The 15,144-nt window shown below is 51.4% G+C and overlaps 5 protein-coding genes across 5 annotated transcripts in view; all 5 read right to left on the reverse strand.

Annotated features, from left to right (window-relative positions):
* Positions 1–1,287: 1,287 nt before the first annotated feature.
* Positions 1,288–2,145, reverse strand: merB (Alkylmercury lyase; the record flags this gene model as incomplete). The annotated part of the gene is made up of 1 exon (XM_014693358.1): positions 1,288–2,145. The coding sequence occupies one exon, from the start codon at positions 2,143–2,145 to the stop codon at positions 1,288–1,290; it is 858 nt and encodes a 285-aa protein (XP_014548844.1).
* Positions 2,146–2,996: 851 nt separating this feature from the next.
* On the reverse strand, positions 2,997–7,143 carry BOA3 (Cytochrome P450 monooxygenase BOA3; the record flags this gene model as incomplete). Its single annotated transcript, XM_066129789.1, has 9 exons — positions 2,997–3,341; positions 3,418–3,977; positions 4,037–4,366; positions 4,438–4,497; positions 5,902–6,177; positions 6,261–6,316; positions 6,364–6,740; positions 6,807–6,883; positions 6,945–7,143. 9 exons carry the CDS (start codon positions 7,141–7,143, stop codon positions 2,997–2,999), a joined length of 2,280 nt encoding a protein of 759 aa, XP_065985857.1.
* Positions 7,144–8,323: 1,180 nt separating this feature from the next.
* On the reverse strand, positions 8,324–8,569 carry G6M90_00g016890 (uncharacterized protein; the record flags this gene model as incomplete). The annotated part of the gene is made up of 2 exons (XM_014693356.1): positions 8,324–8,385; positions 8,464–8,569. 2 exons carry the CDS (start codon positions 8,567–8,569, stop codon positions 8,324–8,326), a joined length of 168 nt encoding a protein of 55 aa, XP_014548842.1.
* A 488-nt stretch (positions 8,570–9,057) lies between these two features.
* dtxS4_0 (L-aspartate decarboxylase) lies at positions 9,058–10,656 on the reverse strand (the record flags this gene model as incomplete). Its single annotated transcript, XM_014693355.1, has 1 exon — positions 9,058–10,656. The coding sequence occupies one exon, from the start codon at positions 10,654–10,656 to the stop codon at positions 9,058–9,060; it is 1,599 nt and encodes a 532-aa protein (XP_014548841.1).
* A 977-nt stretch (positions 10,657–11,633) lies between these two features.
* The window catches only part of NRPS32_0 (Nonribosomal peptide synthetase 32), a gene marked incomplete at both ends in the record, with an annotated part of 28,516 nt that continues 25,005 nt past the window's right edge, over positions 11,634–15,144 (reverse strand). Inside the window, one exon of the mRNA XM_066129790.1 lies at positions 11,634–15,053. Coding sequence (XP_065985947.1) covers positions 11,634–15,053 — 3,420 coding nt within the window. The remainder of the gene's footprint in view (positions 15,054–15,144) is intronic.

Genomic DNA, 15,144 nt, shown 5'->3' on the forward strand with positions numbered 1-15,144 from the left:
TATTGGGCATTTACACACAGCATGGCCGTTGGGAGATGGAGAACTGGCTCGCACGGCATGACCTCGAATGCTCCGCATGCCGACACCCCAATTTCACCATGCAGCGTGTCATTTGCGGCGCGGCGGAACTGGGGAAGATCGACATTTAAATTAAAAAAATGGAGTTTGTACCACTGGGGGCATGCGGCCGAGGAAATTTCGATCCTTTGTGGACTTGTTGTGACCGTTAGGGCTCCAAGGCTGGTCAATTGCTTGATTACGCGTTGCAATCATGGCATATTTGAGGCTAGGTCCACGAACCTTTTTGTTTGTCACCTGCTGAATGGTGTTGTATTGCTTTGTCCCCCGGCTGGCAAGGCATGAGTCGGCTAAATGGAGCTACATGTACGAATTATTGTGTGTGCCGCGGCCGATAGAGCTTCAGCTGCTTGTATTATTCAATATGATTGGATAGGTATTCAGATGCATCAGGACAGCTTGCGACCGTAGCTATACTTCGTCATCTCAGTATTTAGCCCGGTGGAATGTATTTCGCATCTATGTACTACATAGGGCGGCCACTCTAAAGTCTGGGGTTCAGCTGCTTTAGTTACACAGCATCCAGGCAACTCGTGTGCTAGGACCTGCCGAGGAGCCGGGCCAAGACGAGCATATAAGAAATCTGCAGGGTTGTAGGCAGCTGAAGTCCGGATGTAACGCCAAGTCGGTAGCTTCGGCAAAGGCATTGTAAGCGACGTATCGCGAAGCTGTGACTGTTTGAGAGGATAGCCTTGTACTCGGCGTAGAATACTTTATAGCATGAGCGGGTTCATGTGAAATAGAACCGGCTGAGCCGTTCCCTTCTGTTTTCACCTAGCCTCTTATGGTACGCAGTTTTGCCCTCATCACCCTTGACGGCCACAGGGTCGCGTACTCATTCTAGTTCTACTTGACAAGTTCGACCTGTACTATCCAACATGCCGGTTGAGCCAGCTCAATCTTGCTACATTTGCAAAATCCCGTAGACCTACACACCCGCTCCTGGGCGTGCGCAAAAGATGCATTCAGAACGGAGAAGTGACTGCGGAGATTTCGGAGGGAACAACTGTGTACTTAGACATGTTTCATTGAGAAACGTCCATCTAGTAGCTAGAATCGCCACTTCTTCCGAAACCGCCACTCTGCTATCACAAACACACCATGGAAAACACGAACAAGAAGTCATCTTTACAGAGCTGAGAGAACCATGACTTGCATGGAGCTTCCCACTCTCAGATGGCAGGTCATACCAATTCCGCCAGTCTATCCTCAAGACAAACCGTACCTACTCCATGCTTCGCGGGCCGATACCATCAGGTTTGCCACCGATATAAGAGAACCCGTGACACCGTTCGCCCGGGCCCAAGCCTCAGCCGCCGACTCGGACTGAAAAAATCGCACTCTCCAACACCAGTCCTCGCAGACAGACCCCCCCGCTGGCATGTCTGCCATGAAAACCCCAAGCCCCGTCTCATCAGGAACACCCTTGACAAAGTTGACTACCAAGCGCTCGTTAGTAGCCGGGTCTACCGATGTCGCGAACCCCGATGCCTCAAGAGCACCAAAAATGCCAATCACGTCAAAGGCACACCAAGCCCAGAGTCTTTCCCCCTCGATGGAAAGTTGATGCTCTGTAGGAATGCAACTCAATCCAGCAACCCCGACGATGAAGCCTTGTTCATCTAGCTTGACATGGCCCCTGCGCCGAAGCGCCTCTATACCGGTCCTGATGTCGTCCGTATTTCTACCAGTCTCTTGGCTGACCTGTTCCAATGTGACACGCCCTGCGGTACGTAGCAGAATGTGAAAAGCAGACTTTCCCACCGCTGCCTCTGTTCCATCCTCGCAACTTAGAACGGACAGGCCCCGAAGAGCAGCAAGTATCTGCTCCTCATTGGGGAGATCGAGACGGCAGCTTTGTTGTCCTTGTGCCGAGACGGGTTTACCAGTGACGTCGAAGCCGTTGATGAGAAGCGTTGGAGAATGATACTCTCCTACAAGCTCCTCGACCGTTGCGTCTGAGCGTGTTTTTGCCAAACAGTCGTTTAGTGTGTCACGAACTTTGGCTACCAACGGGCAGTCTGGCACGGTTAGCAGTTGAATCTTGATAGGGCTCTGTTGACTCATGGTCGTAGTGGATATTGAGTATAACCAAGGCGCTGTGTAAGATGAAGTTGAGAGGGCGAGAGGATTGTTGATTTCGTTTTTAGAACAGAGACCAATGGGTCTTTACGTCGCGGCTTGAACAGACTCAACAGCCAACCCTAACCCGTCCGGAGTACGAGCAAAAGGGGCCAACGCAAGCGTTCGTGAGCACTTTTACCTGCCTGCTACTAGGCAACAGAATAAGCTCCGAGGTAAGTGATGCCTGGTATGTTGTGCGGTGCGGGCCGTTACATCACTCGCCTGATGCCGAATGATCCGAGAGGCTGGCGTCGTCACCTCTGGGCCCCTCCAAGATGGACATTCAAGGATACCCTAGTTGCATATGTAGGCAGGACCAAAGTTATTTGGGAACAGCTTAGCGGGTGTTTATATGTAGTTGGGCAGTATGGAATCGGAAAGCCACAGCCACGCCGATCGGACCCGGGCGGCCTTTTAATATGGCCCGGTTGATGTTATGACCACCGAATCAACGCGGGGTTGTAAAGTCTCGGTGCTGTGAGAATCAACAACTCCCATGACCTCAACTGGACTATCCCAACTAGATCCCTCGCGTTCTGGGTGGCTCTTTGAATAACTCTGGTATTTAATTATACACAAAGGTCGTATTCACATTTCCCTCAACCTGGACATATCTGCCGCGGCACTCCAGAATTGCGTAATGTTCAATGTTGCCTCTCCAGGCTAAGCCAGACAAACCATGATTGATCGCAAGTCCGGCGCTTCAAGTCGCGCAACCGTGAAATCTTGACATTCAAAACAACCAAAATTTCAATAAAATACAAGGACAAAGAGAAATACTCATATCCTTCCCCTCAACATCTCGGCACAAATCGAATGCGCACATCGGGCTTCACAAACATGCCCCATGCCTTCCAATCATTGGCCATGTCGATGTTCTGCCCCTCGACCAGCTTCACATCAAACGTCCACAGCACCTTGGCCGCATAGATTCTGCCTTCCCACATGGCAATCTCCTTCCCGGGACACATCCGAGGCCCCTGGCTAAAGGGCTTTGAAGCGTCCAGATGGTCCGCGGCAAAATCACCATCATACAGCGCATGGCTTTTCGGCAGCCACCTCTCGGGGCGGTAGCGCAGAGCATCGTGGAAATTACAGCCATCGTGAGCAAGTGCCGTAGGGCTAGTCTGGCATACCACCTAAACAACGCATCACCGTCAGCATGCTCGACGGAAAAAGAGGACACAGCCGGATATAGACATGGAGTCTGCTTACACCCTTGGGAATAAAGTGTCCGTCCACCATGGCGCCGGGGCTGACGACAGGCATCCCGTTGGGGATCAAGGGCATCAGGCGCAGGGATTCGCTCAAGCAAGCCGCCAGGTAGGGCAATTTGGCCGCAGAAGTCGCCGTGATTTCGTCATAGCTCTCAAACGCTTCTCTAACCTCTCTAGTCGCGGCCTCGAGCATCCTCTGGTCGTTTGCTAAATAGTACGTCGTGAGGTACAGCCAAGTCGAGGGGCCTTCGTAGCCCGCCAGGAGCAACTGGCCTGCTACCTGTTCCAGATGGCGCATTTCCTGCCGCTCCGGGAGCTCTCGATTCTGCGGCATGAGCTGCTCGAAGAAATCGGGGTGCTCCACGTTTCCCTCTTGCTGGATGCGCCGCTGCAAGAGCTGGCGGCTGTGCTTTCGAGCGTCCGCGTGCGATCGTCTCGAAATGAGCAGCAGGTACATGTATTTCAGAGGGGTTAGGAATGGGAATCTCCAGCACGTCTGGATTACAACAACGGCCTTGTTGAACTCGCTGAGGATTGTGAGATATGGGGGCTCTTTCACTGTACAACGGTTAGAGTTTTTAGTTTTCCTCTGCCTTTTTTGACATGGAGCCACGTACTGTCTTGGAGGGCATTCATTTGCCGGTTGTAAGCCGTATCGGCGGATATGTCAAACGCGAGCCAACTGATCCATGTCTTGAGACTGATCCCCTCTGCAGATGTGGCCAGACACCTCATGCGTTGCACAAAGAGGTCTACGTATTTGTGAATTGTAGGCTCCTTGGCGCGAAGCGCTCGCCCGCTGAATGCAGGCGCCATTTGCTTAGATACCTGACGGTGTCTGATGGGATCCCATTCCCAGACAAGGCCGCCATGCTTGTCGTTTCCGTGATTGTTAATTTGCGTCTTGGCAAATAGCTCTACGTGTTTATCGTGAGAGTCATATATATCTGGAAAAGACGTTGTTTTAGCTCGGCCTACCAGACTTGAACTAAAATTCGTTGGTTTAGCAGTATCTTACCAGAGAATGCCTGAGGAGAGGAGAATGCAAGCTCGTTGGGTGCGACTCGAACAATGTTGCCTGTTTCTCATGCCATAGTCAGCAGGTCCAAATACACACACATGTAAACGTTCAGATTGCCAGACCGTATTTTTTGATGGCGTCTTCCACAGCCCAGGGCCATCGTCCTGCTAACCTTGGGTTTTATTTAGCGAGTTACACCCTTTATAGGCGGGAATACAGGACTTGTTCACTTACGAGTGATATGCGTACCAAGCATCGGAAATCGCGGCAAGCTTAGGCCCTGGAAACTTGGCAAGCGGGTGAAAGTGTAACCGCCAAATTGAGCTCGCGGAAAGATAGAAGAATATCTAGGCAAGCATTGTTTTGTAAGCAAAAGCAAGAAAGCAGACTGAGTTGGACTGTACTCTACAGCTCAAGGTAGGCATGGGCTGGAGGCACCAACGGTCACGGCCACATAAGCCAATAGCGGCCCAACACCTGGCTCTTGAACAGGCAAAAAAGCCATGATAGATTGACTGCAGAGTCCGAAGGGACACGTCTGAGATGGGTGGAGGCTACTCGCTACTCGCTCGCGACTTGTTTAAGTTGGCCGCAGAGATAATGGAGTGTCGTTTCTTTGAGGACATGGAACTTGAAGCTTTGACATTGGGATCCCTATCACGTGCTATTGACATATATTTGCAACTCTGATGCTTGTTTGCTCATGAGCTCTTGTGTCATTGTCGTGTCGTCTGTGCTCCGCTACGGACCATGACACGCATGAATGTTGGGTCTGGTTGCTTGCTCCGTATGCTTGCCGAGTGGTTGGTTCGTCAGCATCATGTGGCATCCGTGCTGGAAATAGTATCTTGGCCACCAACTTCGACCTACCGGGTCCCAACACCCATACAAGCCTTGCCGGAATCCGGTGGTTGGGGTCGGCGGAGCGCAGTATTTTGCTCGCCTCGCCTTGAGAGTACGCACGATTTTGGCATAGCCACAAGTAGTACTCTGTGAGCTATCAAAAGCGGTACCCAACGAAGTGTGACACCGAGACCTTGTTGGCAGAACGCTGGGGCAGGAGAACAACCAACAACGCTTGAGTGCCTTGTCTGTTGGCACCAGCGCAGAGCATATGTACACATAACTCATTGTGGCGTAACTCATGGACATCCTCATTACAGACAAGGATACGAATTAAAAGAATAGCACAGCCAACAGCTACGTGGCTATCGTAGAAACGCGCCAACACATCTCCAAAACGAAGCAACTACTCCGTACCAATACTACTACTAGGCTGACCTTTTGCAAATAAAAGCTTAATTATTCTCAGATCAATCCAAGGGTCCAATCTACTTTGTTCTTTATTAAAGCATAGCTAGCCATTTCACGATATATGTCCGCCTGATGACCCATCCGGGCCCCGTACATCGAATTCCTTCCTCACATGAATCCCACACGGTTTGGCTGGGCATGGCGTACCGGCAGTCATCACACTTAGGGGATATCTACCGTGGCCACGGGGTGCCTCGGTCCATGCAGCAAGACCCTTTGTGCTATCGCCGTCCTCTGCTCCAAGTATATTGCTAGGGGGCGAGGACTTGTTCCTGGAATTCTTGGCGTAGCTCGTGATACGAATGAAGAACTGGTGCAGAAGCACGCTGGTCGGTAGGATCGGACGGTAGACGGGGAGACAGGCGCAGACCAACGACAGAAACATCTGCACGCAGCTCCAGAGAGAGATCATGCTGAAGGCATCTAGTTGAAGCATGGAGGTATTAGCCTCAACAGGTTCCAGCATCCGGATTAGGGAAAATTGTCCATCCTTATAATTAGCTTACAAAAGCAGTCCGTGGAATAGGTAATGATAATTTTTATGAAGCCAATGGCGCCGACTCTGGAGTCAGAATTAGCACTTGTCTTTGCACGTGCTGGCATACTTACATGAAGCCAACTCCAAACAGTAGACGGAGCTTCCACTTGACAGAAGATGTCAAATGTAGCTGGCGAATCATGACCATGGCGAGGACAACTAAGCCAAAGTCTACAAACGTGTCGGGGACACTGCCCCCCAAAACGATGATGTTCTCCGGCTGACAATCGCCTGGGACGGATATGTCAAAGTATCGGCCAAAAGGCCTGCACTGTATAGCTTGCACGATGCAGAATATGACGATGAGCCCTGTCTGGAATGCGGCAAAGGCATAAATCCACAACCGATAGGTACGATGGATGCCAAAGATTCGGCGATACAAGGCTAGAATGCTGAGCTTGACCGTGAGCAGGTGCCCGAAGAACATATAAAGGCCGACCATGTCCCACTTGTGTATTCCGCGTGTAAGCTTCTCGTCTTGTAGCACTTGAGTCGACATCTGGGTCTGGCTTACCTTGCGCATGAGCTTGTAGTCAGAGGGGGACTCGCCGACTTCCTGCTTGAGGGTCCTGCCGTTGATGATGCTGATAGCTATAGTCGGGCATTGATCAGTAAAGATTCTTCGAAACGGCGTGTCCAGGTGCCGACTTGCCCATGAGACCCGAAAGGTTGCACATTGCAAAGAAGATGGTTGCCAACACGGCTAGCCAGTCTTCTATATCGGTGTTGCGCTGGCTGCGGCGGGCAGCGACGAAGCGCAGCACCGTGACCAAGATGCCTATTGGCGTGAAGATCAAGAGCACGATGAACTGCGCCATTTGTGCCGAGCTTTTGTACGCTACGAATGGCATTTTGGTGGAGTGGCTTCAAGGCAGTCGTAATTTACTATGGAAGAAGAGGCAAAAAGAAAAGAATACATATATACTTGATATATATGTATATATATATCTCGTTAGCAGTGGCATCTGGCACTGGACAGCCAAGTCGAAGTGATGAAGGCGAGTGAGCCTTACGTTATTTATTCACTGCACCTCATCGTATCATGTAGTGAACTGGGCTGAGCAAAGAGAGCTCACACAGCGCATTGACTTTATGAAGCCGTCAAGGTGCCCATCAGCAGGAACAATACCTGAAACATAATGCGATCCTCTTCACTGCCCATTGGTGAGCGGTTCTGCAGAGTGCTGCAGAGTCATTTCCAACCAGTAGTACGACACACCATGTAATATAAAGTGAAGAATTGTAGACTGCCGCAAGTTTGGGGTCTGCGTCCAAGATATTACTGGTCTGTGGCTTTCCAAGTGACTGTTGGCTATTTCTATGTGATGAGGATATTTCGCACCAGACGTCTATATGCTGTGGAACATGGTTCATGTACAGCGTAGTAAACTAGATGCTGCCATATTAGGCGACAAGATAAGCGTATTTATATGGGATAACAAACGGCGCCAAGTTCCTGGGACGATGAAACTCTTTTATTCTAGCCTCCCGCGGCTATTATATGCGGCCTGCAACATTGGACGTCCAGGAGCAGTTACCAATGCTTATTAATGCTTATTTTCGTCTTTGACTGACCTGTGGAACACCAATCCTGTCATTCTGCCCATATATTAAAAGAAGAAACATGCATATGTATGTCCCTGCCTGTGAGCCAGACAGTCGCCCCCAAGTTCCGCTACATGTCCGTCCGGTAGACACTCACTCCCCATTCCGAAAGGATCGCACATATTGCCTCGTGGGACTCACAATAAGCCTTGGCTTGTCGTTTTCCGAGTGGACGGTGCAACAAGGAGCTCGACAATTTCTCATGACCTGCCGACAACCAAGGCACCAAGAGGATCGGTTGAACGAAATACAGAGCGACGGAGCTTGTGTCGCGATTCGCGCTTGCGGTGTAACCAGCAGAGAGCGAATAGAGGCAGTCCATGAAGAAGCCGTCTCTTACTTGCCACCCGTCGCAGGAGTCAATTGCTCAAGGTGCCGTGGTGCTTCGGGATACCGCCTTTCAAGACGTGGTTGGCCGCGACTACATCAAAAGTTGGGGGTAGTCTTGATCTCAACAATCTCTTCCAAGACAACACTCTCGACTTCTTCTTTGTTAGAAGCAGTCATATTAGCCAGTTAGCCAGGAGAACAAGGGCCAGGTCGGCGACAACGGATGATGGACGTACCGGCACCGATTCTAAAAGCCGCGTGCAAATTGGCCTTGTAGCTGTGCGAATCGAGCTTCTCGACCTTGATGGCGTCGGCAAACGAAGGGCCCTCCTCGGTGGCCATTGCTCGTGTGTTGAACAAGGTATTTGGTTTTAGGGTGAGGCTGTTAGACAAGGAAGAAAATCCAAGGGAGCAATATCCTGGGGACTTTATGCTTCATGTATTGCGCTGGGCGGGAATTGGTGTGGGTGGCATTGGTCGGATCATGACTTGTTGGTTGCCTCCTTGTACCATTTCCGGAATGATAAAAATGTCACATCCTAGGTAAAACCGCAAGGGTCGTTGGGAGAAAGCGGAGAACAATACCAAGTTGGATTTATGTTGCAGTAGTCTTTCATCAGCAGCGCTCCGTTCTATATTCTGCTTCTTTTCCCGAAACCTGGCCTTGAATCAGCCCGTTGAATTTTCGAATCATGACAACCTTTATAATGCCAGCTGTGAATAAACTTGTACCTCTAAACCTCGACACATCGTTTGCCCCCTCGATACAGTTGAGTGATACCGAGTGTGTATAGTTCAAGACTGAACGCGGAAGAATGTAAAGCCCAACTCTAACTACATGCAGAGACCTTGTTCTCGTCTACACCAGAAACATCTCGCCCAACATCACACAGAGCTTTGAAAAGTCCGTCCACAGTTCCCTCGAGTGTCTGGCAGTTCACCACGACTCTGAACAGGTAGCCCTTTGGGCCGGGCGCAAAGTCAACCATGAAGCCTCGACCCACCAGTTTCTGCACCATTTCCCTTGTGCGCATCGTGTTCTCCTCGGCATCGTCCGGGGCCCGGCCACCAGGCGCATGGTAAAAACAAACCTGCAAACACGGCGGCGGGTTTGTCGAGACGAGCTCAAAGCCAGGGGACCCGTCCACCAGGGTAGCCAGGCGCTGTGCCATGTCGAAAGCATGATCAATGCCCTGCTCGAAACCACGAGAGCCGTAGTAGACCCAGGCAAGCGCAAGCTTCAAGCTGTCGCCCCTCCGCCCGCACTGCAACGTCAAGTCCGCCAGGTCCCAGACGTCATCGTCGCTCTCCTGGCCGTGGAAGAGATACCCAGCGCGCAGGGAGTTGGCGGCGTGAAACCGGCGCACATCGCCTGTCAACAGGAACGAGCACGTCATGGGCACATTGAGCATCTTCTGCGGGTTGATGGCGATGGAGTCGGCCAGCTCGGCGCCATCCAGCTTATGTCTCTGCTTGGCCGAGAAGCACACGGAGCCGCCCCAGGAGCCGTCGACGTGCAGCCACATGCCGAACTCGTCGCACACGGCCCTGATCTCGCGGAGCGGGTCGTACGCCCCCAGGACCGTCGTTCCCGCCGTCGCGTTGACGTACAGCGGCGTTTTGCCTTGGGCCTGGGATTCCAGCACCAGAGACCGCAGGGCCGCGGGCATCATGCGTCCGGCCTTGTCCACCGGCACGCAGACGACGCTTGACGCGCCCATGCCGCAGGTCACCGCGGCCTTTTCGACCGAGAAGTGGCCATGGGCGCTTGTGAAGATGGCAAATCGGTGTCCCTGGCAGCCCAGCAGCCTCGTGTCGGGGTACAGGACGCCCCGGGCCGTCACGAGCGACGTCAAGTTCGAAGCGCTGCCGCCCTGGCAGGTGATTCCGCCGGCGTGGGGGCCCTCGAAGCCGAAATAAGACGCCAGTGTGCGTGCCGTGACCTTTTCGACGACGGTTAGAGAGGGGGAGACACGGAAGACGTGGACGTTTGTGTTGAGCGCAGCCAGCACGAGTTCCGATGCCACACCCACGGCGTTTGTACTGGCCGTGAGCTTGTCCAGGAATCCTTGGTCCCACGTGTTGACGCTGTACCGCAGGACATCCTGGATAGTTGTCATGAGGCCGTCCTTGCCTTGTCCATTATCCTGCGGCAACGAGAATCCGAGGCGCTCGACGAGTTCGGAGGGGGAGTACGGCTCGACGAGTGCGTTTCGCGGACAGCCATTGGAATCTCGTTGAGGGTGACCGCTTGCTTTGGTGTGTGCTGCTTCGTCTGCTGCCCTGATGTAGGGGATGATGAGGGACTTTACGGCGTTGATCAAGTCGTCTGTCTCTTCTGCGCGCCGCAACGTCTTCTCAGGGGTCGATGAGCCATTAAGTAGGCCGCCTTCTCCGTTCGGCTCCTTCCTATGCCCGTTGGTAGGCATGGCTTGTGAGTTCCAAGTACGGAGTAGTGGTAGGACAAAAGGTGATTATGCTGCAGTCATGGGCATTGCAAAAGATGCGAAATGTAGCTTTGCCATGTGCGAATCTCCTTTATAGGTCATCCCTCCGTCGTCCTGCCCTCCCCTTATTCGTATTCATGGGTTCCATGTTTCCTGTAATAGAACCTTTACCCCTCTTCGACCGTTTTGGGACTATTCAGGATCGACTAACCAACCGCATGGTTTGATTTAAGACCTTCTTCAAATCCCGCAGGTTGAGCCTGACCCGTCGCAGGGATCTCTCTGCCGTGTCTGAGTGTGACCCTATGGTGGTTACGGGGTAGTATGCCATTGGATAAGCTTTGGTACCTTTTCAGATTGTGGCGCTTTTGACAGAGCTGAGACGTGCCGGAATAATGTGTTTTCATCCGTAGAAAACTAAAAATGTCTCGCCACGAAAAGACAGAGCGGAAGGTGTGTGAGGTATTTTGCGTATTTTTTCCCTGTCACACAAAAAATGTGATAGATCTTCTCCAGGGGCACATTCTCAATTATTCTGACATCTGCTCATGCATGTGCTTCAGGGTACAATGCAACGAAAATGGTCTTGGAACCGACTCCTCTCGGTGCGGTCATTACCCTAGCCCATACGGAGTACTCCGACCGGACTTCTCGTCTCTTTCCATACACCGCAAGAGGGATACGGTATTCTTGGACAACTGGCGGCCCTCGGCTACATGTCCCTGGGGATGAGATAGTTAGAAATAAGATACCGTTGCACGTATAGAAACGCACACCCTTGGATATAAGCATATCGATCAAGATAATTCAGAAAATATGCAAAAAATGATGGAAAATAATATAACCGTATGAAACAACAGCACACCATATCAAGGAAATCACTAAATAATTGCCAACCACTCAACTCCCTTTCTTCCCCTGAACCATAACAAAATACTGCTCATGTTATATGACAGACGTTACACATGGACCCAGTCATCATAACTGTCCTCACCAGGCACGCACACGCCTTCTCTGCAAATTGCCAACATGGCAGACATCTCTTCCATCAAGCGATCGATTTGAGCTTGCGTCGCAATCTCACTGCGAGAGAAAATGTTGATGCTCAACCCATCTTCTTCTGCCATGGTAGACACCCAGACATTCATTGCAGGTAGGGAGAGGGGCGACCACGCGTCAATCCGGCATGACAGCTCGTTGGATTCCAGCGCGCTTTGATCCTGGGAGAACCGGTGGTGGACGATGGACCCAAAGTCGGTGTTCGCCGGCCATGAAGTGCTATTCTTGACAATTTCCTGCAGCCCCGTCGTTTCAAAGGGCATCGTTTCCACATGCTGCGCCTGCACTTGCTTCAGAAGCTCGCTGATTGTCTGACCTGGGTGTAATTGAACCCGCACAGGTATCATGTTTATGCAGGGCCCTATGACGTCCTCCAGGTCGAGGACGCCCGTGTTGCGACCGCTAACTAGTTGGCCAAAGACAAGGTCGGATCGCCGCAGTAGTTTCGACTGAGCTAAAGCCCAAGCCGTCTTCACCACGGTGGCCAATGTGATTCCCCGAGGGGGCGTTGGCAAGGGTACATTTGCTATCGATTCGACTAGGCCTGATGATCTGGAATCATTCAGTGCACCTGTTGCTACTGGCTGATCGAATAATGAAGTCATGGATGAACCATCAAGTAAAGACCTCCAAAAGGCGAATGTCGTTGCGTTCTGGCTCCGGTTACGATGCCGTACATATGTTGCAAAGTCTGCGGAGACGGATATGTGTTTTTCATGATACAAATCAAGAAGATTCGCCATCAACTTGGGTATGGATAGGCCATCATACTGAGCGTGCGATAGACGCATTATGAGAAGATGGCGTTCATCACTGCCTCTTACAAGTGTCAGTGCCAGTGGCACCGATCCGTATAGAGTTTGTGAGGGGAAATCTTGACGACTGTATTCCTCCGCAAATGACCTCAGGTCCTTCTGATTGGCGTTGCATTCGATCACGTCCAGAGGTAGGCTGCGTAGGATGACTTGCAAGATTTGGCCTGCACACGGAATAAACACAGTCTTGAGAATCGAGTGTTTCTCGACTAGTTCTGAGCAGGCTCGCTTCAGTCGAGCTGTGTCCAGTGGCCCTGTTAGCTCCAAGAACCAGTAGTTCTGAGGCCGGCCTGCAGAAAAGGCTTGAACGATTGTTGCAGGAATGACATCAACCACGTCATCCTTGCGGAAGGGCAGGTCTTTCCAAGGCAAATCTCTCAACAATTCGTGGTCGGTGTTACTGGAAGGCTCCACGACGTACGATGCCAAGTCCGACACGGACGTGGACTGTTGGATCTCTCTCGCAAGATCTGCCAGTACTGGCAAGATGAATATTTGTCTTACAGTCACTGAGAGACCCTCATGACGTGCAAGGGATACTAGCTGCATAGCCGTGATTGAGTCACCACCCATCTGGAAAAAGTCGCCGTCGATGTTGATGACATCTGGCCTAACCTCCAGCACTCGGGAAACAATCAATTGTATTTTGCGCTCGGTTTCGGTCAATGACCGTCGGGAGGTGTGCTCAACACTAGAGCCCCCGTCAGGCCATGAAATCTTCGTTGCCTGGTTACGCAGCTTGGATCGATCAATCTTGCCCGACCTAGTCAATGGAATATGATTGACAGCAAGAAACATGACTGGAACCATGTGCCGAGGCACATTCTGAACGAGACGCAATTCTGCAATGTGGACATCTGTGACAAACTCTTGGCTGGATTCAAAAATCGAAAATTCTTGCCTTGTAGAGTCCAGTGCCTGTCGTCTTATAAATGCTGTCAATACCTTCTGAGATGCGACATCTGGCCGTTGGAGAATTTCTACAGCCACATCCTGAGATCCTGGGAAGAAACGGCGTAGGTGGGATTCAATTTCCTCGAGCTCGACACGCTGGCCGTGGATCTTGACTTGGCTGTCACGGCGTCCAACGTATTTCAGAGAGCCGTCAGGTAGATAGTGAACGAGATCTCCGGTCCTGTATATGAGCCGCTGATAAGCGTCATGGCCTCTGAAAGACTGAAGCCATGGGGGTCGTTCGATGAAGGCTCGACGAGTTTGTTCTTCATTATGCAGATACCCGCGACCGACGATAGGACCCTCGACAAGCAACTCTCCAACAACACCGATAGGAAGTATACGAGCGGGATTATTTCTGTCGGTGACCCAACAGGTTGCGCCACTTGCGTATCCAATGCTTAAAGGACTTGATACCACCTGATCGTTGACGACGCAGTCTACAGAACACTCAGCTGGTCCGTATGCATTGATGAGATGAGCTGAATGTCCCCATGTCGTGATGTTCTCTGGCTTGATAGCTTCGCCACTCAAGACCAAGACCTTGATCCCTTCCACTTGCGATGGGTGGAGAATTTGCGCGACGGATGGTGTAATGTGCATCCAGTTTGCGTCCAGTGTTTGCACCGCGTGGGGGATATTATTTATTCGCTCAATCTCGGAGGGAACACATATGCACCCGCCCGCTATGAAGGTCGTCAAGTAGTCGCTAACGCTCACATCAAACGCGTGCGAAGCAAATTGAAATACTCGAGATTCGTTCGTAACTCTCAGTCGTTTTTGGAGCGATAGGCCACTTGTTGCATAGCATGAGTGGTCGATCACCACGCCTTTAGATTTACCGGTCGAACCGGAGGTAAAGACACAATAGAGGGCGTGGTGAGGAAGGACATTTTGCTGGAGAGACAATGTCCCTATATTTGACTTCCATTGTGCAGCTTCACTCTGAGAGACCATAACCACTCGCTCAGTGAGCGGCGCGGCTTTTCCATAGGTGGAAGACGAGGATATGACAAGAGGGCAGCGTGAAGTCTCGCATATTTCACGCAAACGGGCTTCCGGATAGGAATCATCTAGCAGAATAAATGCGCCGCCGGCTCTCATGACCGCAAACATCGCCACAGAGACCCATTTCGACTTCTCAAAGAGTAGTGGCACAAAGACATCAGGTCCAACCCCGAGCGTCTGAAGCTGTATGGCCAGGTCCTCAGAAAGCTGAGCCAGATCCTTGTAGTTGAAGGTGCCATCCCATGCGCAGACGGCCGGTGCCCCAGGATGAACCCGGCATTGATCAAAGATCAGGTCGTGGACACATGCTTCTTCTGTCTTCGGCAATTGCGCGTTCCAAGAGTGAATAACGTTGAGCTCCTCCTGACTAACAAGGTCAATGTCGCCGACGATTGTGGAGGGACCATCGATGATGCTCGAAATAGTCTGCACTAAACTATCACAGAGTCTAGATCCTTGTTCAGGGGAGAGGAAGGCGTCCCAGAAACTGAGGGAGAGGCTGACGTGATCGCTGCTAGCATTCACGTTGATGACCAATCCGTACTATATTGCATGTTAGCTTACGAAATTTTCTTTCCTTTCTTACGTATACCCTGCGCTGTTCAAACAGGCGTTCAATAGGGATAAAGAACCC

This window comes from Metarhizium brunneum, chromosome 1 (assembly GCF_013426205.1).
Source record: "Metarhizium brunneum chromosome 1, complete sequence".
NCBI lineage: Eukaryota > Fungi > Ascomycota > Sordariomycetes > Hypocreales > Clavicipitaceae > Metarhizium > Metarhizium brunneum.